At 50.6% G+C, this 27,529-nt stretch overlaps 15 protein-coding genes across 15 annotated transcripts; 9 read left to right on the top strand and 6 right to left on the bottom strand.

The window, feature by feature from the left end:
* Window positions 1-91: 91 nt before the first annotated feature.
* On the bottom strand, window positions 92-1,351 carry VFPPC_03406 (monooxygenase; the record flags this gene model as incomplete). The annotated part of the gene is made up of 1 exon (XM_018282912.1): window positions 92-1,351. One exon carries the CDS (start codon window positions 1,349-1,351, stop codon window positions 92-94), a length of 1,260 nt encoding a protein of 419 aa, XP_018147582.1.
* A 1,005-nt stretch (window positions 1,352-2,356) lies between these two features.
* On the top strand, window positions 2,357-3,546 carry VFPPC_03405 (KOW motif containing protein; the record flags this gene model as incomplete). The annotated part of the gene is made up of 2 exons (XM_018282911.1): window positions 2,357-2,812; window positions 2,893-3,546. The coding sequence occupies 2 exons, from the start codon at window positions 2,357-2,359 to the stop codon at window positions 3,544-3,546; spliced, it is 1,110 nt and encodes a 369-aa protein (XP_018147581.1).
* A 282-nt stretch (window positions 3,547-3,828) lies between these two features.
* On the top strand, window positions 3,829-4,428 carry VFPPC_15648 (hypothetical protein; the record flags this gene model as incomplete). Its single annotated transcript, XM_018293401.1, has 1 exon — window positions 3,829-4,428. The coding sequence occupies one exon, from the start codon at window positions 3,829-3,831 to the stop codon at window positions 4,426-4,428; it is 600 nt and encodes a 199-aa protein (XP_018147580.1).
* A 111-nt stretch (window positions 4,429-4,539) lies between these two features.
* Window positions 4,540-5,479, top strand: VFPPC_13462 (urease accessory protein ureG; the record flags this gene model as incomplete). The annotated part of the gene is made up of 2 exons (XM_018291239.1): window positions 4,540-4,718; window positions 4,837-5,479. The coding sequence occupies 2 exons, from the start codon at window positions 4,540-4,542 to the stop codon at window positions 5,477-5,479; spliced, it is 822 nt and encodes a 273-aa protein (XP_018147579.1).
* A 193-nt stretch (window positions 5,480-5,672) lies between these two features.
* Window positions 5,673-8,177, bottom strand: VFPPC_03404 (pre-rRNA processing protein Tsr1; the record flags this gene model as incomplete). Its single annotated transcript, XM_018282910.1, has 2 exons — window positions 5,673-7,999; window positions 8,069-8,177. The coding sequence occupies 2 exons, from the start codon at window positions 8,175-8,177 to the stop codon at window positions 5,673-5,675; spliced, it is 2,436 nt and encodes an 811-aa protein (XP_018147578.1).
* Window positions 8,178-8,595: 418 nt separating this feature from the next.
* On the top strand, window positions 8,596-10,318 carry VFPPC_03403 (small nucleolar ribonucleoprotein complex subunit; the record flags this gene model as incomplete). Its single annotated transcript, XM_018282909.1, has 2 exons — window positions 8,596-9,282; window positions 9,347-10,318. The coding sequence occupies 2 exons, from the start codon at window positions 8,596-8,598 to the stop codon at window positions 10,316-10,318; spliced, it is 1,659 nt and encodes a 552-aa protein (XP_018147577.1).
* Window positions 10,319-10,616: 298 nt separating this feature from the next.
* Window positions 10,617-11,378, bottom strand: VFPPC_03402 (peptidyl-tRNA hydrolase 2 precursor; the record flags this gene model as incomplete). Its single annotated transcript, XM_018282908.1, has 2 exons — window positions 10,617-10,933; window positions 11,015-11,378. 2 exons carry the CDS (start codon window positions 11,376-11,378, stop codon window positions 10,617-10,619), a joined length of 681 nt encoding a protein of 226 aa, XP_018147576.1.
* Window positions 11,379-11,678: 300 nt separating this feature from the next.
* On the top strand, window positions 11,679-12,544 carry VFPPC_15647 (nicotinamide riboside kinase 1; the record flags this gene model as incomplete). The annotated part of the gene is made up of 3 exons (XM_018293400.1): window positions 11,679-11,812; window positions 11,867-11,972; window positions 12,035-12,544. 3 exons carry the CDS (start codon window positions 11,679-11,681, stop codon window positions 12,542-12,544), a joined length of 750 nt encoding a protein of 249 aa, XP_018147575.1.
* A 231-nt stretch (window positions 12,545-12,775) lies between these two features.
* Window positions 12,776-17,451, bottom strand: VFPPC_03401 (RNA helicase/RNAse III; the record flags this gene model as incomplete). Its single annotated transcript, XM_018282907.1, has 6 exons — window positions 12,776-14,028; window positions 14,087-16,549; window positions 16,606-16,855; window positions 16,914-16,962; window positions 17,045-17,073; window positions 17,140-17,451. 6 exons carry the CDS (start codon window positions 17,449-17,451, stop codon window positions 12,776-12,778), a joined length of 4,356 nt encoding a protein of 1,451 aa, XP_018147574.1.
* Window positions 17,452-17,741: 290 nt separating this feature from the next.
* On the top strand, window positions 17,742-18,201 carry VFPPC_17510 (hypothetical protein; the record flags this gene model as incomplete). The annotated part of the gene is made up of 2 exons (XM_022429213.1): window positions 17,742-17,806; window positions 17,958-18,201. The coding sequence occupies 2 exons, from the start codon at window positions 17,742-17,744 to the stop codon at window positions 18,199-18,201; spliced, it is 309 nt and encodes a 102-aa protein (XP_022285760.1).
* A 757-nt stretch (window positions 18,202-18,958) lies between these two features.
* VFPPC_17511 (hypothetical protein) lies at window positions 18,959-19,165 on the bottom strand (the record flags this gene model as incomplete). Its single annotated transcript, XM_018293399.2, has 1 exon — window positions 18,959-19,165. The coding sequence occupies one exon, from the start codon at window positions 19,163-19,165 to the stop codon at window positions 18,959-18,961; it is 207 nt and encodes a 68-aa protein (XP_018147573.2).
* A 180-nt stretch (window positions 19,166-19,345) lies between these two features.
* Window positions 19,346-20,520, top strand: VFPPC_03400 (regulator of chromosome condensation (RCC1)-like protein; the record flags this gene model as incomplete). The annotated part of the gene is made up of 3 exons (XM_018282906.1): window positions 19,346-19,502; window positions 19,609-19,975; window positions 20,067-20,520. 3 exons carry the CDS (start codon window positions 19,346-19,348, stop codon window positions 20,518-20,520), a joined length of 978 nt encoding a protein of 325 aa, XP_018147572.1.
* Window positions 20,521-20,642: 122 nt separating this feature from the next.
* VFPPC_13461 (proteasome subunit alpha type 2) lies at window positions 20,643-21,777 on the bottom strand (the record flags this gene model as incomplete). The annotated part of the gene is made up of 5 exons (XM_018291238.1): window positions 20,643-20,761; window positions 20,833-21,429; window positions 21,493-21,543; window positions 21,636-21,655; window positions 21,734-21,777. 5 exons carry the CDS (start codon window positions 21,775-21,777, stop codon window positions 20,643-20,645), a joined length of 831 nt encoding a protein of 276 aa, XP_018147571.1.
* A 629-nt stretch (window positions 21,778-22,406) lies between these two features.
* VFPPC_03399 (Zinc finger, ring-CH-type) lies at window positions 22,407-23,414 on the top strand (the record flags this gene model as incomplete). The annotated part of the gene is made up of 1 exon (XM_018282905.1): window positions 22,407-23,414. The coding sequence occupies one exon, from the start codon at window positions 22,407-22,409 to the stop codon at window positions 23,412-23,414; it is 1,008 nt and encodes a 335-aa protein (XP_018147570.1).
* A 1,462-nt stretch (window positions 23,415-24,876) lies between these two features.
* On the top strand, window positions 24,877-25,958 carry VFPPC_13460 (alpha-1,2-galactosyltransferase-like protein; the record flags this gene model as incomplete). The annotated part of the gene is made up of 3 exons (XM_018291237.1): window positions 24,877-25,168; window positions 25,252-25,679; window positions 25,740-25,958. 3 exons carry the CDS (start codon window positions 24,877-24,879, stop codon window positions 25,956-25,958), a joined length of 939 nt encoding a protein of 312 aa, XP_018147569.1.
* Window positions 25,959-27,529: the final 1,571 nt, after the last annotated feature.

Here is a 27,529-nt window from a genome sequence, read left to right as displayed (position 1 = left end):
CATTTCTCATCTTGCTACTGTACGAACAATATGGAAGAAAAAAACAAAGAGTAGGGTATAGAGCCACACACGCATCAACAGAACAACAGCATCACACCCGCCCCATCAAAAACATGGCGGTGCTTCCAGCGAGGAGCATCCCCCTCATCGCATAGTAATACCATCCCGTACAATGAGCATGAGCAATCCTCTGGTGCGACTGCTTGAGTGTCTTTTCTGCCCTCGGCAAAGCCAGCTTATCATACGCCTCCAGCGCCTCTTCCATGGACTGACTGTTGCAAAGCTGACGGGCGAGGTCAACGCCATCCTTCAAGGCCATGTTTGCTCCGTTACCAGCAAACGGACTCACGGCGTGATTCGTATCGCCTAGGAACACGACGCCCTTTAAGTTTTCGTCTCCAGCATGGGGAAAGGGCTTTTTGTCCCGGGCGGGGAATCTGAATAATGAATGTTGTTCGGTGGCATGGACGATTGTCTGGAACGGCTCCTGAATCATGTGCCCGCGTGTCAGGGCCTCATCCTTGAAAGCCTCAAAATCTTTGGTTGACTCCGTGTCATATTTTTTCGTGCTTTGCGGCTCAAGGAAGCTGAGTGCCCATACCACGCCAGTTGCATCAACAGGCGACACGAAGCATCCTACTCCCTCACCGGAGATGACCATGCCCCAGTTCTTGGTGACGAGCTCCGGAAGACCGTTGGGGAATCTGGCCACACCGCCCATTTGAACGGCTCCTGCGTACTCTAGATTATCGCCTGGTCTGAAGGAAGCGCGGATCTTGCTGTGTGCCCCGTCTGCAGCGATGAGCAAGTCGCAGTCATCTGTGAATGAGTCGGCTTCCCTGCCAGACTCAGATGGGCGGACATGAGTGCGAATTCGTCCATTGGGCAGTTTCTCGGCCGAAGTAACCATTGTATTCCACGTAATGGGGTATAATTTCTCTGCAGCAGAGACACACACCTCCCTCATGTCATTTCGAATAATACGCATTCCTGACGTTGGCAAATCTTTGTAGGGGTCGAAGCGTACGGAGAGCATTTGAGCCCAGCTACTAGACCATATACGAAACCCTCCAATACTGTCTGTCCCAGAAACAGCGTGCTTCATCATGTCGTCGAGGACCCCAATGTCCCGAGCTGCCACGAGGCCACCATCCTCGTCGAAGCCATGGAGGGAGAGGGAGTATCCTTGTCTGCTGCGGGGGAGGTGACGGCCTTCACGTTCGTAGATTGTGATTTGGGGTGGTTTGAAGGCGGGATTCCAATTTTGGCGGAGGGCAATGATGAAGGATAGACCGGCGAATCCTGCGCCAGAGACGATGATTTTTTTGCCTTCGAGGAAATGGCTGGGCATTTTGCAAGATGGGCAGGACTATTGACTATGAGGCATGGAAAAAGAGCTGGTGGAGGAATTACTCAGTACTATTGATGAAGGAGAAATTGATTTGAATCTTTGGAATGGTTTGGAAGCGAATTGCTGTATCTGGATATGCAACCAGACTTATACCCGCGCTTTCGTATCATGACGATGAAAGCCTGCTCATGGTTCTAGCTACACATCGTGACTCAAATTTTCTATTACAGTCGGCATCCTGTTTAAGATAACATTGAATGTCAGCCCTGCCGGGACTTTCTCCCGAGAATATTAAGTTGGGCCAATGGTTGGTGCGACTCGTCAAGCGCTTGCGCGTGCTGGTCACTGTCTGACGCAGCTTGGCGTTCTCGGACAGCAAACGTGTGCGAAGGCCGGGCCAGCGATCAAGAATGCGCCATGCATTTTAATTTCAACACTGGGCTTTGAATCGCGAAACCTGGCAGTACGCTAATGCGTGTGGCTTTCTGTTACGTGGGGGATAGAGCACGCAGCTTATGCTGATCGGATATTGTGCTTTGGTTCGGGACCGTGGCGTGACTAGACATAACTTCCCTATGCTTCGGACCCGAAAATGGTTCAGTATGATTTCACAGGCTAAATAGGAGGAATATTAGCCGTGGAGGAGAGCAGATAATTCAACATTGAAACTTATTTCCATATTTGCCTTGATGCACTGTAACAATACACAGTTGAAGAACAGGTGGCCGTGCTCGAATGTCAGCCATGCATAGTAGCATACCCTACACCCATATCGTGACAGCCATTTTATTGCACCCCTGTCTCGGCCCGGCTAGTTCCGTGACCTACTCAAGAATTTCCAACAGACCAAATACTACAACACTTGGCACGCGACAGCCATTGCTCGACACCACTCTCAGCGGCACCTCATTCTTTCCAATGGGAATGGGCAGTCGTTGAAAATCGCAACAATCCCGAATACCGAATTAATTGAGCCTCGCCTCGTCTGCTGACGGCCGAGAAACGATGCAGAAGCTCGTGAAGCGAGCCGCCCAGGCCCAGCGCCAGGCGACCCGTCGAGCACGCCAGCAGATGGAACAGGAGAATATCGACAACAAACTGCGAAATCGCCAAGCCCTAAGGAGCGCTGTTTCTGAAGTCCGACAAAACTTGAAGGATGCTCGACAGGCCAGAATGGAGGACTGGGAGATGGGACCCCTGGCGCCGAAGCGAGACTTGGGATATAACAACTATGGAGCTTTCAAGGAGACAGTGCGACAGGACTGGACAAACTATGGCTTGTATCAGGCGAAGCCTCAGCTTATTGAGCAGCGCTGCGCGTGGGCTGGTGGTGTTCGACAATTGAATCTTGCTCCGCAGGATAGGGTGGTTATCATGGATGGGCCTGACAAGGGCAAGATTGATCGGATAAAGGATGTGCAGGCTGAGAATGGCACTGTAACGTTGGAGAATCACCACAGAGTATGTTGAAACGAACACAGGACTGATTCTTCATTGATATGAAGGAAGTTTTGCAATTTTGCTAACCTTTCATGGTGCAGGCGCTATCTGTTGGCATGTTTGACAATCCAGCTCGGTCACAGTCTATGCCCATCTCCGTCGGATCAATTCGCCTCGTTTACCCTCTCACAGACCCCGAAACCGGAGTGACTAGGGACGTCATCATCAACCAGCTGAAAGCTGTTCCTCCCAACATGCAATCCTCCAACATGTCCCTCGACCGTTGGCAATACGGCAAGAAGTGGGATCGTCTGGTCCCTGGCCTCAATGTGGTTATACCATGGCCCGAGGTCCAGGTACCAGAGTTTCAAGCCACGAAGGCCGACACCGTTCGCGAACAGGTCGAGGAGCGGACATTCTACTACGGCCTCTTGACGCCGCCCATGCCGGACCAAATCCTTGACGAGCTGCGTAACAAGTATTCGAGATTCAGAACCCGCCACGAGCCGTGGTACATCGAGCAGAAGGAAATGGAGGAGGCCGCCAGAAAGGGTCGCTCCGAGGCCTTCAAGTCTATGCAGACGCCTTTGGACGAGTTCCACGAGAGGCAGAGAGAAATACGGGATACCGAAGGCGAGCCAGAGCTGTCGGAGGAGATGCTGGCCAAGATTGGAGAGTTTATGGCGAAGAAGAAGGATGCGGCGTTGAGTCAGGCTGGTATGTCGGAGGTCTCGTCACAAGCGCCTCCTCAGTAGGGATCTGATGGGCGGGATGGGCGTGTAAGCATGTATGGGATGGACTAAATGTGTCCGAGTGTATAGGCTGTGTGCCAAAAAGAATTTGTATGATAGATGGAGTTGTAGATTACGAGCGCAATAGACGCATATATCCCGTACATCACTCATTTTAGGCAAGGTGATACGCTACATAGGTGACTGAGAAGATGCAGGGGGGCGTCTGTCTCCTGGCGTGTTGCGAAGGCTGTAAACTCATATGACCATGGGCCTGATCGAATATGTATGGCAGTCTGTTATTGCATGGGTTGTTGGAACCGATCTTGGCCTCTGCTGCTGCATAGTATGTATCTGGACGTAGCTAAGTGTTTGTCCTCTTGTGAAGAGACTCGGCGGCGTTTCTTGACAGCACACTCTATTCGGCGAAATCAATATCACGGCCAATACGTCTTGAAGCCCATTGAGGAAACGAACCAACACATTCCTCACTTGATTCCCCCGGAAAAAAAAACGGTCACAGCAAAGCATACTCCGTATTTATGCCGCAACTACCCATTTCCATCAGCATCTACTTCTCAATCCAGCATCCTGCAGAACCGTGTCTCATATCTACAACCTTCACTCACAGTTCACCAGCCTAACCAACCACAACCACCGGGCCCGGCCGCTTGCTCCGTCATCCCAAGTCTCGTCTCCACAAGAGCTCATGGAAACAAGTCTGGTAGCACCAAGATCCCACAGACTTTCTTTTGCCTATCGACATCTGGACAAATGGGAGTTGGCTGCCCCTCCAAAACCCCACTACACTGCCAGCTTCGGCGAGACAAAGCTCCCAGCCATGTGAACGTCGCCGATAAGACCTTGGCCATTCGCGAATCCATCCCCCTCTTTCTAATCCCTTGACTTTTTGTCTTCCTCTGGATTTTGTCAAATTAGTTTGATCGCTTGGAGGATCTTGAAGAAACCCGGATATTCGTCTCGTCACTTCGAAACTACAACCATACAGCGACAACAATGTCCCACTCTCACTCACATGAAGGCGGCGTGTCGCACTCACACGATGGGTTTTCGGCACAGGAACACGGCCACTCGCATGAGATTTTGGACGGTCCGGGCAGTTACATCGGGAGAGAGATGCCCATTGTAGAGGGGAGGACCTGGTCCGACAGAGCTTTTACAATTGGTATCGGAGGGTGAGTTCCATCCATCCATCAATCCACGCCTAGCTTCACAAGTTACTCCAAACACCATTCACACCTGTACAAACAACAAATCCATATCCAAGACTGACTTACTAACACAAAACCTCAGACCCGTCGGCTCCGGCAAAACCGCCCTCATGCTGGCCCTCTGCCTCGCCCTCCGCCAAAAGTACAGCCTCGCCGCCGTCACCAACGACATCTTCACCCGCGAAGACGCCGAATTCCTCACCCGCAACGCCGCCCTCCCCCCTCAACGCATCCGCGCCATCGAAACCGGCGGGTGTCCTCACGCCGCCGTCCGCGAGGACATCTCCACCAACCTCGCTGCCCTGGAGGACCTGCACGGCCAGTTCTCCACGGACCTGCTGCTCATCGAGTCCGGCGGCGACAACCTGGCGGCCAACTACTCGCGCGAGCTGGCCGACTTCATCATCTACGTGATTGACGTGAGTGGCGGGGACAAGGTTCCGCGGAAGGGCGGGCCGGGGATCACGCAGAGCGATTTGCTGGTGGTGAATAAGACGGATCTGGCGGAGGCGGTGGGCGCGGATCTGGGCGTCATGGAGAGGGATGCGAGGAAGATGAGGGAGGGGGGCCCGACGGTCTTTGCGCAGGTGAAGAAGGATGTGGGCGTTGACCATATTGTGAACTTGATATTGAGTGCGTGGAAGGCGAGTGGTGCGGAGGAGGAGAGGGTGAAGCAGGGGGGGCCGAGGCCGACGCCTGGGTTGGAGGAGCTGGAGAAGAAATAAATGGGTAGCATAGTTGGATATTCCAAGGAAATAAAAAGCGATACGTAGCTGGGGTTTAATTCGAGCACATGTGGTGCGTGTGGATGAGTATGGTTTATGCATAACCCAACAAAATGAACTTAAGCGCCTATCGTAACCTCTAGAGGTGTATTTCGTCTAAACTTTTGTACCCATTCATATTTTAAAAATCACTTCATTCCATCATGACGTCCTCACTCTGGCCTTGCTTAGCAGCAGTACCCTCCAACAACGGTTGCTGAATAGGAGTCGCACTCCGTGGCCACATCCGCTTATACAAGCTCACGCCCACCGCATCCTGGGGATTAATCCTCCCATCAAACGTAGCCTTAAAGTAACCATGCGTACCAAGCGGCTCCTTCACAAAGCCCGTGCGACCTCTTCTCGTCCACAGCGGCAGAGCCGAGAACCACTCCACATCCTCGCGGTTGAAGAACATGTACCGCACCGTGACAATCTTCTTGTTGATATGGTACGGGTGGCCCGTCAGAATGATTCTCTTGGCAATGACTCGAGACGTCGACGGCGGCAAGGCGGTACCCGTGCCCACGAGACTTAGACCGATATTCTCCTCGCCATCGGCATTCGTTGATCCAGGGGCTGTTCTCTTGAAAAACATGACGGGCACGGCACCCCATGTGATGGGGCCCATGAAGGACGCAATGACTGATTGGCCTGGGTGCACGTAGCGGCAGAATTTATGAACGTCGTTGGGTGTAGAGCCTGGGTTCGAAAAGATGGGCTTGATGACCATGCGTCGTGGTCCACACTGCGCAATGAGTTCCTCCTTGGACTTGATGGACTTTCCGTAGTCGGTGCTCAGATTGAACAGGTAGTTGACGTTCGTCTTTTTGTTCTCGTGGCGGAGGAGAGAGAATAGCGTCACCGGAGAACTGCTCTTGTAGGATGTGGCAAATTCAGCTGGGATGCCCTTGATGTGGACTTGGACGCGGGTGCCGGGCTGGACACCACCCACGAGAGCCTCGCGAACGGCTCGTGAGCGTGATGAATTATAGTCGGGCACTTGGAGGAGTCGTCTCCATTCTTCGGGCTCGTGGGCACGATCCTCATCTTGTTGCCATGGGCTGGTGCGCAAGCTCTTAAGGCCCCGGTATCGGGATAGTCTCTCGCGGGCGAGGACATGAGGATGCAGTTCGATTTCATCCGGGAATTCTTTGTCATCCTCTGCTTCGTCGTGCTTGCGGGCACGATATTGTGCTAGTTGCTGTGCATCTTCGGCCTCGTCTGGGACGTCCATCATTTCAGATTGCGGGTATTCAGAGGGACCAGCTTCAGTGGGTTCTGGCTGTGCGTATCCTTCGATGCCGTCTTCGGCGCCAATATCCTCGTCATCGTCCTTGCCGTCATCCATTTCGATATCTTCCAAGTCGGAACCAGAGTCGGAAACATCATCCAGGTACCAGGCTGATTGGTACTTGGAAGTACCCTTGGGCAGCCTTCTTTTGATCTTCTTTTCCTCCGCATCATCGTCAGAGAAGTAATGGTGTTCGTCGAGCAATACTCCCTTTTTGGGTGCAGGCTCGGCAACCATGTCGGCATCGTCGTCCGCATCCATGACAACATCTTCTGGGGCGAGTTCGTTCAAGTCGTCCCGATCGTCTGATGGCTCTTCCAGGACCTTGGTGGATTCTGCCTCCTCGACCACATCCTCACCTTTCTTGGCGTGCTTTGGCAGGGGAGCAGCGACAATCTTGTCGATTTGATACGTTCCCCAATCGCCGATTTGTACCAACCTATCAGCCTTCAAACCTCGGCCGCGAACCACACCAGTGACAATAGTAGACTCTGACTTGTTGGCTGCAAACGTAATGTCCTCTGCCAGCATCCAGCTTCTATCCTCTCTCCAACGAACACCTTTGGGCGTCGTGTTGCAAAGCGATCGCATCAGGTTGGAGCATTCTTGCCTATTATCCAAGCTGTACACCTTCTCTTGTTCGGGGTGGAAATGGGTGATGAAGGACTTGAGAGATCCCACGGTGGATAGTCGCTGCTTAGCTGGTTCGACCTTGTCAAGGCCTTGTACCAAAGTAAAGAGGGTTGACATGCCCTGGCTTTCAATACTTCGCAGAATCAATTCTCCCAGTGCGTCAACTTCTTCGTTGGCAGAGAGGATCACGACGACAAAATCGGCGACTCGAGCGGCGTCTAAACAGGCATTCAGGTCGCGCTGGAGAGGAATATACTGGAGCTTTTGCTTAAATCGGTCGACTGACACTCGGAACGGGCTGTCTTGAACTTGTGTTTCAATATCCAGGCTGTCGTTCAACTGCTTGATGGCGTATTTGACATCACCGTCAGCGCAGAGAGGAACAACAGCAACAACTCGAGGAGCGCCATCCTTTCCGGAGAAGATTGAAGTCTCCTTGAGGTGTTCTCTGTGCTTGGTCAAGCGAGCCTGTTTGGCTTGGTTTCGGCGGTCGAATTTGGACATGACCTGCTGGTGTGGTGTCCGTCTTTGGCTTCGTTCGTTGGGGACCCGACCTGGAAAAGATGCATTAATACGTCACGACTGCAAGTAAAAGGTAAAAGAACCAAGAAGACATAACCTACCTTTAGCACGATCTCTCAGTTCGTGTTTCGAAGCAGCCTTTGACTTGAACGGCTTGTGCGACACCTTGGTGGTGGGGCGATGCGAATGGTTCGCAACAGCAGCAGGCATTTTGCCGTTGCCCCCAGCTTTAAATCTGAAGGGAAGAGACTCCACGGTGAATACAGACCAATGTACAGTCAAAAAAGTATGACCCAAAGGAAAATAAATGTGTGAGTCAAAGCAGACAGTTCTGCTGTCAACTTTTTTCTCGGTCCCTTGTTTCTTCGGGTCGCAAGGGTAGGCGGTGATGGAGGGGTTCTCAATGTTGGTTGTGGTTATCAGGAATTTTTTGTGCGGCAGGCTATCGATAAAGGGTTGCGGGTCCAGCGTCGGCACCTGCGGCCAATAGAAATCCAGCGATAGTACTGGCTGCTGGGAAATTTTGTCTGGAACCAATGCATCCAAACATCAATTGCAGAGACTAACCACCATCAACCAGCCCGTCTTTTCGCCAACAGGCCAATCTTTCCCTCGAGGCATCCCGAAAATGGAGGTCGATACGATTGACGAGCCCATCCCCAAGGTGCGCGAAAATGGCGCCCTTGTCGTGGAAAAGCCCCGAATGGAGCTCATGCCCAAGCACGAAAGGCAACAGCTTCGTCGGATACGAGAAGCAAACAAGGCCTACGGTCGGGGCAAGAAGATCAACACCAAGAACATCAAGGACAAGAAGCTGCGAAGTAACATGAAGCGACTAGAGGGGAAATACCAAGATGCCGCAATAAGAGCCAAGGATGCCGAGATCCTTCTTGAGAACACAAGTGGTTTTCTTGAAACCGAAGGCGAGATGGAACGCACCTTCAAGGTCCGCCAAGAAGACATCGTTTCCGATATTGGCGTCGCGACGGCACAAAAACGCTTCGACTTGAAGCTCGACGCTCTCGGTCCTTATATCTGCGACTACACGAGGAACGGAAGAGAGCTGCTGCTTGCTGGGCGCAAGGGTCATGTTGCGACTATGGACTGGAGGGAGGGTAAACTTGGCTGCGAGCTGCAGTTGGGCGAGACTATTCGCGACGTCAAGTGGCTGCATAATAATCAGTACTTTGCCGTTGCGCAAAAGAAGTATGTCTATATTTACGACAGGAATGGCGTGGAGCTACATAATTTGCGGAAGCACAATGAGGTTACGCACATGGAGTTTCTGCCATACCACTTTCTCCTGGCAACAATTGTGAGTCCCATTTTCCCACTGTACTTGATATTGATGTCACATAACTAACATCGTTCATTTTCAGGGAGCCGGCGGTGTAATCAAATATCAAGACACATCAGTCGGCCAACTCGTCGCCGAAATGCCCACAAAACTAGGACAACCAGTATCCATGGCGCACAACCCCTACAATGCCATCCTCCACGTCGGACACCAAAACGGCACCGTCACACTATGGTCACCCAATTCACAAGAACCCCTCGTCAAACTACTAGCGCACCGCGGCCCCGTGCGATCGCTAGCCATGGACAGAGAAGGCCGCTACATGGTGTCAACAGGGCAAGATCTCAAGATGGCCGTATGGGATATACGAATGTTCCGAGAAGTCAACAACTACTACACCCGCCAGCCCGCCTCATCAGTAGCCATCTCCGACACTGGCCTCACAGCCGTTGGATGGGGCACCCAAACCACCATCTGGAAAGACCTTTTCAACAAGCACAACACCGTGCAGGAGAAAGTAAAAGCCCCCTATATGACATGGGGCGGCGAAGGCAAGCGCATCGAGCGCGTCCGATGGTGTCCATTCGAAGATATTCTCGGCGTAACTCACGACCAGGGCTTCTCGTCGCTCATCATCCCCGGCGCAGGCGAGGCCAACTTTGACGCTCTGGAAGCGAACCCCTTCGAGACGGCCAAGCAGCGGCAGGAATCCGAAGTCAAGGGTCTGCTGAACAAGCTTTCGCCTGAGATGATTGCCCTGGATCCCAACTTCATTGGCAACCTGGATCTGCGGTCCGACGCGCAGCGAAAGGCAGACAAGGACTTGGACGCTCCGGCGGCAGATGTAGCAGAGGAGATCAGGAAGAGGGCTCGAGGCAAGAATGGCGCGCTGAAGAAGTACCTGCGCAAGCAGAGGAAGAAGAACGTCATCGACGAGAAGAGGATGCGGGTGGACGAGCTATGGAACGAGCAGCAGAAATTGAAGGACAAGAAGAGACAGGAGGTGGAGGCGGACTTGGGACCAGCACTGTCAAGATTTGTCAGGAAGGATTGAGGACGATAAATTTGCTGACGTTTGTATATAATACTCATCATGGGAGGGGCATGGCGTATGTAAACTGGCGCATAAAATTCTAGTCTCGTTTTTTGATCTTGTGCCCTGTCAGAGTTCTATATTTGCTCCTTAGTTGTTGCCCGTCTACATGCCCATGTAAACCACGATTTTCCTCTGCAATTTGCGCCATTGTAAAAGCCAGATACGCCAAATCCCGATCTTCTAACGATCCCATCCCAATTTGCGTTCATCCTCTTTTCAAATCCAGAGCCTCCCAATCCGTTCCCCATAAGTAGTATTACAACAACTTCAAATGGCCTGTAATCTTGTCCACCGTACTCTTCGGCGCTGGCCCGATGCCCAGCACAGTTAAACTTCCAGGATCAATCTGTGTCCTCCCCGCATCCTGTATGACCTCCGCCGTAACACCCAGGTCGAGAGCCTTCCACCGCAGATCCATCAGCTCCGCCTCGCTCTTAACTTGCACCGCGATCTTGGCCTGGCCGCGCTTTTCCCACCGTTGGAGGAGTTTGCGCTCGGCGCTGTCGGAGGCTGAACGGGCAAGGGCTTTATAGCAGGCGAGTGTGGCGTGGGAGCACTGAGCGGCGATTTTGCCTGCAATTTCATTGTTAGTGGTTTTGTTTTCAACTCATCTGTGCTAGATGTAGCAATTGGCCAACGATGGTGTCTTCGTACCTTTGGTCATTCCCAAGTCGGTTCTCACTACCAAAACGAGCTTACACTCCTCATTCGGATCGTCATCCAGCGCCTTGCGCTCAATGACACCTCCCACGCGGGCTCTTGCCCTTAGTCCTTGCTTGCGGTCGGCTGCCTCGCCATTAGCCCAGTTCGGCGCATGGTCAAGTATGGTGTCGTCTTCGTCAATGTCGCTCTCGTCGCTTTCAACGGGGTCGTGCAGGTTGCGGCGGCGTTCTTCGGCGAGGGCGGGCGAGATGAGATAGCCACGGGTTGTGAAGACGCCAAAGAGCCAGCCGGAGATAAAGGCGGCGAGGGAGGTTGTTAGGACGATGCCTGTTTGGGTGCCTTGGTCGACGGCCATGGCGGAATATTTGGGGAATCGAGGTGTGGAAGGTGTCAATGGAAAGAGGAAGGGAAGCTTTAGCTCCCTCAACCTTTTGGTCCAAGTCAAGTTAGCCTTGGTGGTATGGAAGGAAGGTGCCCCACAGACGTGACTGCCTGTTTCGTTGCACCACCACAGGACTGACCAGTGACTACAACCATCACATATGTCTGTCATGCATTGAGAACTTGCATACCTCAGTTGTCTTCTCAAGTGGACACCGGATCTATCTCATAATTCCAGCAAGCGAGTCGGACATATAAGAAGCACATCGTCCCAATGACCAAATCTCTCATAATAGGCATTTCGGGGCCGTCCTCCAGCGGCAAAACCACTCTCGCCCGTCTCCTCCGTGACATCTTCCCAAACACATTCATCCTGCATGAAGATGACTTTTATAAGCCAGAGCCAGAGTTTGTCACCAAAAAACAACACATCATCACAAAATCACCGCTAAAATCATGTAGATTGCCTGTAAAAGATGGCTTGTTGGATTGGGACTGCGCCGGGGCTCTAGATATCCCCGGCATGGCCGAAGCTCTTTCTTACATTCGACAACACGCTTCATTTCCGGTACTTGCCACACCAAATATCCTCCTGACCGTATGAAAACTGAAATCCTAACAACCGTACAGCCAACCCTGGACTCGAAAGAAGACCAAAACTCGGTCGGAAAGTGCCCCATCCCGGAATCAACAATCACCGCACTCAAACGCAAGGTATCCGACGCCCTCTCCTCTTCTCACCCCCTGCACGGTAGAGATCTACGGTTATGTCTCCTCGACGGCTTTCTGTTGTATTCGCCTTCCATGCAGGCTATTCAGTCGAACCTTGATGTCAAATTATTTGTGAGGGCGTCGTATGCCAAGGCGAAAGCTAGACGAGAAGCTCGTGACGGGTACGTCACTATTGAGGGGTTCTGGACGGATCCTCCTGGCTATGTGGACAAGATTGTGTGGCCAAATTATGTAGAAGAGCATGCTTGGATGTTTGAGGGTGGTGATGTGGAAGGCACTTTCAAAGAAGGTGTGTTGGATGACTTGGGCATCAAGGTGTTGAAAGAAGCGCCAGTAGATGCTGACATGGAGCATGTGTTGGAGTGGATGGTAAATATTGTGATTGGTGAACTGAAAAATCATTCATAGAATACGGTACACATTAGAAAATAGATGTGCTGTCAAAGTTGTAGATGTTATTGATGCTCAAGAACCACTATTGTCACTATGCAATCTACCTGCTTGCTCCTTCAACCATATCAACTCCAAGCTACCACGTCAGATCTATAGTTTCGCTCAAAAATCAATAAGCAAAAATGAAATCGTGTCTCGTTCATAAGCATCATGTCGTATATCTCTCCACAAAATTCCCATAAAATTTCAACGCTTCGCTTGCGCTGTTGCTTCATCCCGTTCTCTGCTCAAAATCTTGATTGCCTCCTCGGCCGCTTTCGTCTTGACTTCCTCCTTGTTCACACCATCCAAAACCTCCGTAATAACCCGTTGACCCACCAATACTCGACATGTAAATGCCTTTTCACCGTCTGGCGTCTCCTGTACATCAATATCATACGTGACGGTTTGAGTAACGGCAAGTTTGCCCAACACTTCTTTGGGATGCTGGACCTGGACTTTGTCCTTAAGTAGGCGATCAAGAATCGCCAAAACCCCGAACCTCTGGAGCATGGACTCGCAAACCTCAATTGAACCCGAGTCAACCCAGACAGCACCAAGCAAGGACTCGAAAACGTCCGAGAAGAACTTCTTGGTCTGCAGTCTGGCAAGAAGGGCCCAAGGGTAATGGGAGCCGTGATGGAGCGCCTCCAGCAACTCACTGCGGAATGCTTCGTATCGCTTCGCCGTGACAGCTTGTTCAATACCAATGGGCTCTGAGGAATGCCTCATAAAAGTCCATAGCGATAATGGAGTCGTTTCCTCGTCAACTACCCGCAAGTCGGAAGTCACTGTCGTTTCTGTCCGCGGCATGCTGTATTCCAGAGATATAAAGGCTAAAAAGTCTCCGTTTACCATTGCCGTCTTCAGCAAGTGCATTTGATGATGAGGCAAGGGAGGTCTAACCGAAAACATCTTTCGTACAATTATGAAATCCAAGATGGCGTCGCCAATGAATTCAAGGTGCTCGTACGACCGCCTGCTATGGTCAAACATGCAAGACGGGTGCGTCATGGCTTCAATAAGCAGTGACTTCTTGTTAAACTCATAACCAATCAACTGTTCAAGAGGCTTGAGTTCTGCTGGGAGAACATCTTGATCTCGTGCCATCTTGAAAAACAGCTCCCGATTGGCACTGACATCCTTCCACTTTATATCGTTAACGAACATTGAGATGCAATTTTGCGCTTTCGTTATACCTCCGTCGACGAACGATGCACCGATGAGAGCTTCTACTACATCGGCCAGAGTCTTCGTTGACACCTTCCTAGGTGGTACTTTGTCTCTGTCTCCGTCTCCAGCGTAATTGCTCAGATACATTGGTCGCCACTTTTGACCCGTAAAGGATTTTGTGAGAATGAACTTGCCGAGACCTAGGTCTATGGCTGCTCTAGAGAGCCGGGAGTTGCTCACCAGGCGGTCTTTGAAGAACGACAAGTATCCTTCTGGCCACTCCGGGTCTGCCCAAGCCTTGTTAGTTGGTGCTCTTACGTATTATTTAGGGGTCACTACACTTACGAATAGCCGAGACCTGAATAGCCGCGCAGTATTTGAGAATCGAGTCTCCAAGGAACTCAAGTCGTTCATAGTTGACAGGCTCTACCGCGCTCCGTGAGCTGATGGCTTCTCGAACAAGTTGAAGCTCAGTGATATTGACGTTCCTCAACAGTGTTGTTGACAGCTCCTTCGCAATCAATGTGACCTCTAACTCATGTAGTATAGACGGAAGAAACATTCCAAATTGTGCAAACTTCAGAGGCATGTCGTCCACTGTTGCCCAAGGCAATGGAATGACTCGAGGGTATGGCTTCGTGGTTGACACAGGAGGAGCCTCTGGCGGAAGAGGGTGCAAGAAATCAGCGCGCTTGGTCCACCGCTTGACAATCACATATGGTACGTCCACAGGAGCGTTGTCGTAATCAAAGAAGGTGCTCTGGACATCCTCAGGAGCAGGCTTAGTTTGTAAAACGCCGACATAGTGAAACGGGCTTTTGGACTCATCCCGAATTAGGTACCTTCCTCCAGTATCGTCACTGTTGTTTGGATCGAAAGTTTTGCCGCCAATCCCATGCAATGTGAGGGAGGTACTCTTGGCCCAAACTCGGATGACATGCTGTTTGTCTTCAACTGGCCAACGATGTGCAAACGGAAGTGCCAACAAAGCCGAAGTGTGGTCTGGCAAACAAGCAGCCTCAATGGCAGAGATAAGGCGGTGAGAGTCAAAGCGAAGTTCACAAGCAGTATTGCTGTTGACATATATGTGGATGTTTCGAAGTTGATCGAGTTTCACCGGCAAAAGCAAGTTGTACTCGGACTCTCCGTGGGTGTCGTCCGAGGATGTGAGAGTGTAGAGCCATACTCGGTTTTCTTCTTTCCAGGCTCTCGTAACCTCATACCAAGGGTTGAACAATGGCTCTACTTCAACTTCTGGTGCTCTGACATCCACCCCAGGAATATCCTCGTACTTAAAAGGCAGCAAATGCTCGTTCACAAGTCCGGCCTCGTATAGAGCTTGGTAGGCCTGAAATGCAGCATCTTTGGTTGCATTCTTTTCCGAACGCCAACTAAATTTGCTATCAATTTGTCGCAGTTCGTTGGGAACAAATGATGGAAGAAGCACAGTTGCGCTAAGCGTCGGCTTCGGATCTAAGTCCCACTCCTCATGGCGGTGAATTATATAGTCTGGCCGGCTGTCAACAAACTCGCCTTGTGACAAGACTCTGCAGAAATGCTCTAAATGTGATTTGGCATTGTCAAAGTCGAGTCTAGCCCCAGTGGATTCCACTTCCATGAACGTTGGAGACGACTCTTCTGAGTCCTCAAGGCTTTGCATTATGCGAATTTCACGCTGCGTGTCTTGATGTATAGCCTTCATAGTCTCCTCTAGAGCCTCCCACTTGCCAATAACCGACGAGGAATATTCGGTAAGCAGCATCAGTTTGGATTCTTTCATCCTAGCCCTTCCGCGACGTTGTATAAAAGACTTGGGCGTCTGTGGATGGTCAAAGCAAATAACCATATTGCACGCTGGCACGTCAATCCCTTCCTCCAGGACAGACGTAGCAACGAGAATATTGATTTTGCCTGACCTAAAGTTTTGCAAGGCCGACATTGGATCGTTACGCTGTCCGATAAGCTCGGACAGAGTGTTTTTTCTGCTTTGGTAGTTTGATGTACCAATCATGGATCCAATTCGATGCTTCTCCACGATGCGTGGGCACGCGGTCAATAATTCACAGAGGACGCTTGCAGTTGCCCTTTCCTTGACGAAAATCAGGCAAACTATTGGCTCTTCTACCAACACGAGTTCTCTGACAAGTGCAGTAGCCTTCTCAGACACGTCGTTGCCACTCTGTGGCATTGGAGTCGGGGGAACAGGCGAGATACGACGAAGGAAGTCCGCCAAATATCGATTCTCAGCATCAAGCCAGTCGCCGAATTCACCCGCCGCGTCTTGGCGAGCGAGAAAGGCAGTGGCAGATTTCCAAACGTACAAATCCGCAGCCCAAGGTCCCAGTTGTTGCAAGATCTCAACGCTGCGTACCCACAGACTCTTGATCTGTCTTTGTACAAAAGTATCATACTTTTCAATAGCTTGGACTAGTGCTCGATGGTTTCGCGGCGTAGGGTCTTCCTGGAGCCTCAAGACATACGGGTCTTTTGTGATGTCGAGATTTAGAAACTCGTTTTGCAAGCGCTGCATTGATTTGGTGTGAGGTAGTGGCGGATGAGCGTCATAGGCAATGGTGAATATTTGAGGCCGTTTGACGCATTTTAGAAGCTCTTCCCGATGCCTAGTAGGCGAAACGCACTTTGCATCCAGTATTGCCTCCAGAGTCTCCATGCTCTCCAAATCCTCCGATATACTCGGGGTCGCTGTAATTCCGAGAATTGATGGAATGTGACGGGCGTTCTGTTTATTATTGTGGTAGAAATCGGTCATGATTTTGCTTCCCGGGTGCTTCCCTACACAGTTATGTGCTAAGACGATGTTAATATTTCGCAACGCGGTCGATAGGCATGGCTTTCTGGCTAACCTTCATCAAACACAATCAGGGCAAGCTGGTCGATGCTGATAAATGCGTGACAAAGGGCATCAAGGAGGACCTGATAGGTCGACACCACAATTCGCACACCGTCTAAAATGGTATCCCAGATATCGGCTGACCATGTATCGACTTGGTCGTTGCCAGTCAGAAGTTTCATCGGTATTGAGGCTGCTTGCAACCGAATAACATCGAATTGCTGGCCGCACAAGGCCACCGTTGGAGCGAGAAACCATATTATCTAGAGTTTTATTAGAAAGAAAAATCAATCGAGCATATAATTCCAAATCTGGTAATACCTTATCGGGATTGGATCGATCTAACTCGGCTTTGATGCGTAGCACGGCACTTGATGAAGCATTGTTAGAAATTGTGATCGTTTTAGGAAGGTTGTTAGGTAACAAGAACGTCAAGGAAATAGACGACTTACACTTGAGTCTTGCCACTTCCCGTGTCCATCTAAGCAACAAAAAGCGGTTAAAATACGCGTTCTTAGGTGGGCAAGATGATTTTGGACAAGCTTACGACAACAATAGCATTTTGCTTCAGGCTCTGATCGAGCATCTCCAGCTGGTAGGCTCGAGGGGACATGACCGCAGTAGAGGAGGTTTCGCTTGCCTCATTGTCACACACAATGCCTTGCTGTGAAGTGTCCTCAGGTTGTTGCTGGGAAGCGGCTTGCAGAGCCGCAGCAGAGATCTTCTCCCTAATATTAGGGAGCTCTGTGGGGGAGTCATTTCGATCACCATCTCTCGAGCTTGGCTCGAGTGATACATCATCGGGTACTTCGGTTTCATTAGAACTACATGACCTAACGGAAGATGTAGCCGGAATCATTTTTGCATGGTGGCAGCCACAGAACGTGGCGCCATTCAACTAACGCGTAGGGCTTGCAAATGGGGTTGCTTTATTTCACCAGGACCAGGCAAACACACAACAGATGCATCTCCATGGGTCTTGGCCTAGAGGCAGCAACTCTTCCCAACAGGTCGCCAGCAAAAGGCTAACGGTTCGGGATGATGAGGGTCGTTAGCGGTGTGTGAGTCACTAGCGTAGCCTCGCTCGTTGATGTAAGACCATGATTCACACACATAAACGAAGCTGAACGGTCGTGGACTTGGTGTAAAATGGCCGGGCACTTTCCGCAATTCGAGGCTACTGCAATGAGGTGGACAGGTCGCAAGGAACTGATGCTAAATCGGCAGTCGCCGCTGTGTCAGTTTGAGGTCCATTACTGCAGGGATAAACAGACAAAATTGACGCAAATTAGTGATGACTGGACGAGAGGGACTCTTACCAATAGGCGCGTTTGTGTGAGGTGTTTGTGTGTGTAAGTTAACAAGCTCCAGTCACAAGCTTGCCTTGAAGCAGTGTGGTGTGGGGGTTGCCTTTCGTTTCGCTCCGTCGGGGTACCCAGCCTGGGGATCCTGGGTCGCGAGTGATATTAAAACACGAGTCGGAGACTCTCGAGATGCCTTTGTCCAGGATATGACCGTGCAAACAGTGTATTCGAGCCACGAGTTCATACATCCGAGTCAGTGCATTGTCAAGGCGGGGGAGTTCAACAAGAAAGGCTTCGCCAAGTGACGTTGTTTGGAGAGCACCTGAAGTTGGAAAGAGCAAAAGAGATGAGCACTTGCCAAAACCATGTCGTATCGCTCAACTTTGCTAAAATGGGACAGGTACATGCAGCCACACCTCCAACAAAAGAACTAAATTTACGACTTTAGGACCGGCACTTTAAACACCGGGTTTACTCATAACGGAAAACACCAGGATTATGGTTTCAGTCTTGTGCTTAGCGCCTTTGTTCTATCGTCCGATTTTGCTAGTGGTTTGGTCTCTTTGGTGAGTGTCGAATAATCAGGTCAACCCTGCTGGCTCCCCGTCTTCTGCACAACTACAATGGGGGGTCAGAAGTATTTAAACAAGGAAAGGTATCAGTATCGCAGCATGTACTGCAATACATTAAGATGTATTAGTGTATACTTAAATATGTTCAAATACCTTTGATCACAGACTGTACTGATTTGTGCAAAGCAACTTAGAACCAATGGCGATGTCAGGGAATAAAGCTCATGGTCTGGAGACGAACAGCCGTGTTACACAACCAAATGACCTTATCATTCTTGCTTCGTCTAGCTTACTAGAGCCGGCTAAATATGCCGATTCGATCGAGGCTTTGAAGGGGTCATGCAAGGACAGGAGCGACAAAATACATTGCTGCCTTGATTGATGTTCGTCAGAACGACATTGTCCGATGCTCCGACGAGCGGTTGCGTCACTCCGACAACTCACATCATAACGGTGTTCAAGTCTGTTCTACAAGTTGCGCTTCTGGGTCTTAGGCCACAGCCTCACTGTTTCGACCTGTGTGCAATGAGCATGTCGCGATGACGTGCCCGCGTTCCCAATGACCAAGAGTAGGCCAAGACCGATTTGTGGACTGTAGATACGTTGCAACTTCCAAAGTTCCTCTCTCGGACAGGAACCTTTGATCATCACGCGACGAACGAGACAACAACCGTGGCCGCACAGCCCTGCTCTTCATCTATTCCGGAACAAGCTCCCGACAAAAAGGTTCCTAAGGCTAGCCACAATCACAGGTTCATGAAGCCTCAGACTGAGCCACGTTAGGCCCGAAAGCCGCACCGGCCGCCACCGATTTTCCCTTCCCCAGGGCAAAAGTCCCGTGTGGGGTTCAATGTTAGATCTTGGCTTTACAACCCAAATGGATTTGTATGCTGCAGGCTTCAATGCCTGGAACCAATTAAGCTTCGAGCCGCCATCGGGAGACGACACGGAGCCCGACGACTTGTCGACATTTACAAAAGTGCTCGGAGACGAACACCTTGAGCGGCCGCGTGCAGGATTATACTACACCCTAGGTAAGAACAGCAAAGCACCGTGGGTCAACCACCCTGACCAGCTCCCATAAAAAGTTCCCTTGATGGCCTCACAGCCACTCCAAAGCTCACATTTCACATTTCGCAGTCCGCGGAAGCTCCAAGAACTTCTGCGCGGGTAAAAGTCTCGATGCAGGAGATGACGAACAACTTCAACAAACTTATCGGGTGACGCAAGCTGCCAATGGCATGACTCTTGGTTTTGATACTCAGCAAGCATCTGCCAAGAACATAGATGAGAAGCCGGGGGGACCGAACCAGCATGCTCTGACGCTATATCCTACTTACGACGACTTCCTATCAAAGTCCAACTCCACAAGCTGGCCATGCCAAGGTCAGGTTTGCGAAGTCGCTTCTTTTGACGCAGGGTTTCTTGTGCTATACCAAGATGGGAGTGTGGCTACATTAGGTGATCCCCGATATCAGGATTGCCTCGCAAGAGATACATCGAAAGTGTGAGTTGCTGAATGCCTTTGTGGATGACTTATAATACTTTGGAGACTTGGAGGAATCTCGACAAATTGAGACTGATTCCGTGATACACAGCCCAGGGGATCAACCGGGACTAGTACCCGACCTACTGGACTTAGGAGATCCTATAAAGCATGTCACCGCCGGTGGTTATTGCCTTGCCGCGCTCACAACGAGTGGCAGCTTGTACGTCTGGGGGCAGAAGTCTGCGGGAGACAAAAGGACCAGACATATCGCATTCGCCGAAGTAAGTGGAATGCCGAACTACTTCCAGGTAGATGAAGACAAGGATGTGCAGGACGTGGCCTTTGGGGATGGTCACGCAATAGCATTGACGACTGATGGTGACATATATGTAATTGGCCGTAACGGTAATGGTCAGCTTGGATTGGGACAGGACTTTGGCGTGGAAGCAACAAGGTGGACAAAGGTAGAGCTGGATATTCCTGATGACAGCGACATCGTAGGAGTTGCTGCTGGGCCACGAGCATCTTTCATCTTGACATCACGGGGGACACAGGAAACTTAAAAAATCTACGGCATATCACGTTGTGTGCTTGAGGAACGACCATGCGTTACAATGGCTTTTGTGAGCGTTTATGACCTCTATTGTACACCAAACTTCGCATGATACCTAGCAGCGACGACGCCTCATAGACTCGTCAGATAATCCTCAATCTCCTGAGGGGTGAGCTTTCTGAATCGTGGACCCGTTGCTCCCTCGACTCCCTCAAGTCCCAGTAAGTGCTCGGCAGGAGGACCAACGATACCTGTGTCCTCAGTTAGCAATCTGATTTAGAGAGAATAACCCACATTTAAGTGCATAGAGAATGCGACATACCAATCTCAATGGAATCACCGTTCATCTCCCCCTCAATATTGTCCTTCAAGGTTAGAAGGGCAATGTGAATTGCATCCTCTAGCTCCAACTCCTCAGAGTATCTCTTCTCCAAGAAAGTCTTGGCCTTGGTTGCGCTCTTACCAATAGCGGTTGCCTTCCAAGGAAAGTAGCTGCCCGTAGGATCAACCTGGTACAACATAGGACCACCCTTTTGAATGCCGCCAGTCTTGGCGCTAGGCTTCTTCTCCTCTCCCTCGGCGACAGGAGTCTCATCCTCGGGCTCGATGCCATCATCCCAACCCGCGACAAGCATGCTCACACCATATGGTCGAACACCAGCTGACTGCGTGGCCTCCTGCATGACTCTAGCGACATCCTGGACTAATATCCTGGTGGGGGGGTATTCGTTGTAGATTCGCTTGTAGCCAGTGTGGGAAACCTTGCGAGCTCGGTCGACCAGGACTCGGTAGTCGGGGCCCATGCCAGAGTAAACGGCTCCAATGTTTGGTGTGATGTTGCTGATTTTCGAGACGGAGCTTTGATCGGCGAGAGGGGAGGACGACTTCTTTTCGGTGGCGAGGACAATACCGTTTGTGGCTAAGGAGATATTAGTACTGAGATGATGTCTATGCCCGAAAGCTGGAGACCTGGTTTGCAAACCTTTGATACCGAGGGCGGTGATACCCTGGTTGACTGCGTTCAGAGCATATTCTGCAAATCATCAGGTTAGCTATCCCGCAAACGCTACATAGTCGTTGAGACAGTTCTGGTGCTCCCAAAGACAAGGTGAAATATATCCATACCAATCTGCACCAGTTTTCCGCTACACAACAACAGTCAGCAGAGCTTCAAAACATCACATCACCATCAAGTGATGGCAACATCGTCATGCCAAGCATACCTGGGAGAGAATGTGGTGAGGGAGAAAGAATATCGATCCGCCATAGCTGCAGCGGTCGCAAACAATTGTTCGGTAAGGACTCTTATGCTATCAGGCTCGAAGGGGAACGAATTGGTGGTTAGATGTTGTCGAAATGATTGCGACGGTCAGTCAAGCTTGGATGTTTCCCGCCAAAGCAGCCTGGTTGGTGGTCGGTCGCCCCAGGCACGGGCGAAGCTGCGCGTCAAGCTGGCCTGGGCTGGGAGCTTCCCCAATCCCGGCGCGAGAGTTTAGCCGAACTCCGAGAGGCCACTCACTGACCATTGTCTTGGCCGCCCCTCCCAATTTGCGCCCGTCAGGCTCAGAGTTGTTTGTCAGAATTGCTGCGGCACTCCGGTTCATCCTGCCTCGTTGCATGATGAGGTGGCCTTTACATCAGGCTGGAGGGTGAATATCCTTGAAGTCGAGTTTCGGCGTTTCCCCTTTATCTTCTCATTTCCCGGCAACAGTACTGCTCTTTGGCATTGACACCGTGTCTGTCCTTCACCTCTGAAGGCGGACAATGTTTGCAGTGAAGCCATTTCGCCTAATTGGCTGATTTTGCTGAAACGGAACCGACCACGGTCAAACCTCTCCAACCCAGCGACACTTGATTACCGCAAAAGCTGTCCCTTCATAACTCGATAGTGCTATCATGGATCCAGGGCCATTTGACAACGCGGGCTTCTCATTTGAGCGTCGGCGGATGCCATATGCAACGTCAGTGCCATCCGACGGGACCGAGTCCGCCAGACGGCCTGACACAGAGCCAACAAGCACGAGCAAACCCGCAGAGGAAGAAGCTTCAACACCCCAAGCGAAGCCAAAAGGCCGTCGTTATGGCCCACGAACATGTCGAATTTGTCTCGAAACTGAGCATCCCAAGTTTCCAACTGACATTCCCAGAACGTTTGGCGTCTCGACAACGTCATCAAGCCCTGTGTACGAGTCGGACGACCCAGAGCTAGGCAGACTCCTGTCGCCTTGCAAATGCAAAGGCTCGTCCAAGTATGTTCACGAGGGCTGTCTTGACGCATGGCGGTTGACGAATCCCACTGCCACGAGAAATTTTTGGCAGTGTCCAACTTGCAAATTTACGTATCGCCTTGCTCGACTGCATTGGGCTTCGAGGCTAAGCAGCAAATGGGCCCAGATTGCTCTGACCGTGGTGGTCATCATTGTCAGCCTCTTCATCCTCGGATTTATTGCCGATCCTATCCTGGACTTGTGGTTTGACCCCGTGGGATCGATTGCCGACACTGTGTCGAGCGTCGTATCGGATCCTGATGGTTTGCGGCCACAGATATACGAAGAGCCAGCTACGTGGGCTGAACATTTTACCAAGGGCTTCTTTTCCCTGGGGCTCATTGGTGCTATCAAATCGTTCGTTGCCATGGGTCCTTGGCACTGGATAAATTTCCGTGCCGGAGGTTTATTTGGATCCGGAAGACGAGGCGGCACAGGCAGGAGCAGGATGGATAACTTCAACCTGCTATTTGTTATCATTGGCGCCTTTACGTTTATGATGGCTGTGTGGAAATTTGTCAAAGCGATGAGTGCACGAATTCTGACCAACGTCAGTAACAAGGTGATGGATGTGGGCGACGATGATGACGACGAAGATGAAGCTACACGAGATGATGGTGATCATGGCCCAAGCTAACGAGAAAGAGAATAGGAACAGACAGGTAGTCGTGGGTTATCGGGCAGAAATACTACTATTTACCAATGTCTCTGGTTGTCCGTCGCAGTTGATCTTGTCTCCACGTGTACATATACTCTTTGCACACTCTTAAGTTGCCTTGACTCTTGCTCTTCCATGTCAAGTCAACTAGTCTGCGTGCATATATTTAACGTCCACCCAATGCCTTGAGTCTGAGCCGTTTTGGCTACATGTGCTCGCTGGTACGGGTGTGACATTGTCAGCAAACGAACACTTTTAGACTCATGCACTGTTTTGGTGGGTGATGTCTAGTTTTGCGTCTACTAGGTACATATGTACGAGCCGTGAGTAGATTGCTGCAGCCTTTCTGATACATTCTCCGTTCTTTTTTGAATTTGAATTTGAATTTGTGTGATGGCGTTTTGTAAGCGAGTGAGCGAGTGTCTGTTGTTGTTCAGGCAAATATTGATTCGCACATGGTGGCGTCGGAACAACGACTGAATATCGAGGAGACCATGCTCTGTTCGATGGGCTGTGTAGCGATGTGTGCATGGTTCTGTTCGTATCCAGTTGATAAAACTGTTCAGTGAATATATAGTCAATATTACATTCGTTTCAGTCGACTTGTTTGTGCTATGCCAAGGTCGTATTTATCGTGTCAAAAGCACATCATCAGACGTAGTGGCGGCCACAAGGGGGTTGGTTTACATGTGTTCACCTCAAAAGTCGAGATCTGATCAATCGTGTCAGACGAGCACCTACCTATCCAAAAATATGCACAGTCAACTATTACCATCACTTTCACTCAGGCATAGACGTTTGATGGCCAATACTGCCCCACCAACCAGACGTTTTATTCCTGATGATTGACTGTCTGGGTTCGTGAACGGCTCACAGTCAGCTCAAGCTGAACATTGAACCCCTGGAACCACTTTAGACTTTTTCGGCAAGGTGCACAGTGGCACATCAGGCATTCTGCAGATGAAGGGTGCGGGTCTTTCATCCTTGTCATCCTTGCCTTGTCTTGCCTTGCCTGACACTCGCTCACTTTATTCCTTGGTGCCAACAAAGCAAACTCCTAATCTCACGTCCACGATCCTGAGCAGTCGCTCATCCGTAGAGACGGCCGCACCCTCTCTATTCTACCTGGCTGGCTCCCTGCTATCATTTCCACGGGGGGTTGTTTTCTACGGACATTTATTTCCAAGCCTGCGACAATCGACGGCTCAATTTGTCCTGCCACTTGGCACAAATCTTGCGCAACTTCGTCGACACTTTGAATCGCAAGCGCCGAGCCACGAAGCGTGTTCACGACTAGCAGACATTCTTCGAGGCACGACCGAATGATTTAACAGATAGCCAACGTATCTAGGTAAATCAGACTGTCTACAGATTCGAATTGGGACGAAATCGATCAACACAATTCGCTCTTTGCGGAGTCGACGAAGAAAAGCTGGCCACAATGCATTTCGCATATCCCCCCCGCAAGAGTTCAAACCCGCCGCCTTTTCGGCCGAGGTCTTCAAATATTCCCTTTTTACGGAGGAGCAGATTAAAAAATATCGCCATCGGAGCGTTGCTGTTCCTCGGCGTTCTCTACTTTGTCTTTGGTGGCCGAAAGCCAGACCCTTATCACGAGCATCTGCCTTCTGGCCATCCGTCGGTGGTTCTCCTGACGGTGCTGGATAATGAGTCGAATCAAGCATATCTGGATACAATAAGGGAGAACAGAGAGAAATATGCTGCGAGACACGGTGAGTGCTCAGCATGGTGCCGGCCGGGACGGTGTTGGCCAGGATGGTCGAGTGAAGTGGAATATCATACTGACATTTGGCAGGCTATCAAGCAATGGTTGTCAACGCACAAGAGTACAACACCCAAGGAGCACCGATATCATGGGCCAAGATCTTCGCCATGCGTCATGCCCTTTCGAAATACCCAGACTGCAAATTCATCTGGTACCTGGACCAAGACGCCTACATCATGGATCCAACCAAGAGTCTAGAAGACCAGGTCGCAAACCCCAGGAAGCTGGAAAGTCTCATGATCAAAGACTACCCCGTTGTCCCGCCCGACAGCATCATCAAGACGTTTGCTCATCTGCGCGGCGAAAGCATCGACTTCATCGTCAGCCAGGATAAGGAGGGCCTCGTGCACAAGAGCGTGATAATACGCAATGGAGAGTGGGCAAAGTTTTTCATCGAGACGTGGTTCGACCCCTTGTATAGGAGTTATAATTTTCAAAAGGCTGAACGACACGCACTGGTATGTTTCCCACATCTTTTTATGTCGTGAGAATCTGACGGGTACTGACACCAAATGCAGGAACATATTGTCCAATGGCACCCAACCATTCTCTCCAAACTCGCTCTCGTTCCCCAACGAACATTAGCATCGTACTCACAATCTACCGTTGGCGAACAATATCAAGATGGCGATTTTGTGGTGCTCTTTGCAGGCTGCACCAAGACGGGCCATCAGAGCTGCCAGACAGAGTCATCACACTACTGGGACAAGATGAAGAAGGCATTTGGCATAGCGTGAGCGTGAGCGTGAGCGTGGAGAAAGGATTTCATGATTTGCAAACAAGAGTGGAAAAAGAAAATGGCAAATGCAGCGCATTGTGATTTGGGGTTTTTTTTCTCACCATATTCACGGTTTTTATTCCTTGTATTCGGCGTTACGGGATTGAATAGAACTGGACAGACAGGGTATGGAATGATGAGAGGGAAGTGGGAGAGAGGAGTAGTGACGTGGGGGAGAAGAGCAGTCCATGTATGTACGCGAGGAACATGGCTAGGATATTGTGCTTCTTGTTATATTATGGTTTCGTGATGAGGCATGTTGGAGTATGTTTCGAAGATGGGATCGAGCTATAGAATACATGATAATACCCGTATTGGTGCATGACGAGATGGCTGTGATGCGAGATTTCAGAGGAATGGCTCTGTAACGAAAATGGTCCCCAACGAGTTAATTCCGGGCGTGACGCATGATCCAAGTCCATTTAACCGCGCAGGGTTACAATGAGAGCACACTCAAATACGACTTACACATACATGAAAATAGTGACCTGACTGGATGGCCATCCATGCACGGATCTCTCTTACAAGACGCCGGGCTTGACTTGACAGAGCAGGGTTGCAATTAATTGCCGCGATGTCCAGATTTTTCCTATGATTACGAAGACAGTCGTCATGAGAATTACGAGTGTAAGTTGAATGAAGCAAGGCAAGATGGTGGTGAGGCATACATCGTAAGGACTTGCCCGATTCGCACGCAAGGCTCAAGCGCTAATTAATCCGTATCGTACCTCGAAGCAGATCTCTCGTTACCCAATGTCTGGTCAGTAAAGATTATCGAAAGATCAAGTATGCATGGAACGTTGCCCACTCGGCGGCCGCGGTGGTCGAATCTCCACTATCCCGGTCCGCAGCGCCGAGCCATACAACGGTCATAGCCGCGATGGATTTGTTGGATCAATCTTGATTGCACGAAGTGTCAAATTTTGTTGCGGCCATTCTAGAGCGCCGTGCATGAATTGACGGTGGAAACGGGGTCCTAGTTCCGGATGATGGCCGTTTCGTGATCCTTGTGTGGTTTAGGTGTTGTTGAATGCAGATGTTCTCGGGCCGAATTAGACTGATGGGCAGGGGGAGAATCTTGTCGCGAGACCCATCGAGGGAGGCAAAAATGTATTCTCGCCAATGGCCACATGTGATTGCGGCGGCGTGCGCCATGGGGTTCTGGTTGTCATCGTCATGGGGGCAGCCGCAGGACGGAAGAATTGCTAAGTTTGGGGGATTCTGTCCAGTCGGGAACGACGACGCATCTTGATGGCACCTTGAAGCTGGGCCAGGCCATTTTGGGGGACAGATTTAGGCGGAGATTCAGACGAACAGTGACATGGTAGCGGATGGCCCCACTAAAAAAATGTCCAAGTAGAGGCCATCCCCCACCTCGATTTTCCTGCCAGATGAGACCTTGACTTGGTGCTCTCAGGTTGAGGAAGTGCTGGTACTTGGCTGTCAGGGTTCCATGTCCGAGGCAAGTTAGGTAAGAGCTGTCCGCGGAGTAGAGCTCCATACACATGCCATGTAGTCAGAAGCTTGACA

This window comes from Pochonia chlamydosporia, chromosome 2 (assembly GCF_001653235.2).
Source record: "Pochonia chlamydosporia 170 chromosome 2, whole genome shotgun sequence".
NCBI lineage: Eukaryota > Fungi > Ascomycota > Sordariomycetes > Hypocreales > Clavicipitaceae > Pochonia > Pochonia chlamydosporia.
The sequence above is the reverse complement of the archived record's forward strand: the minus strand, read 5'-3'. Positions and strand labels throughout refer to the sequence as shown.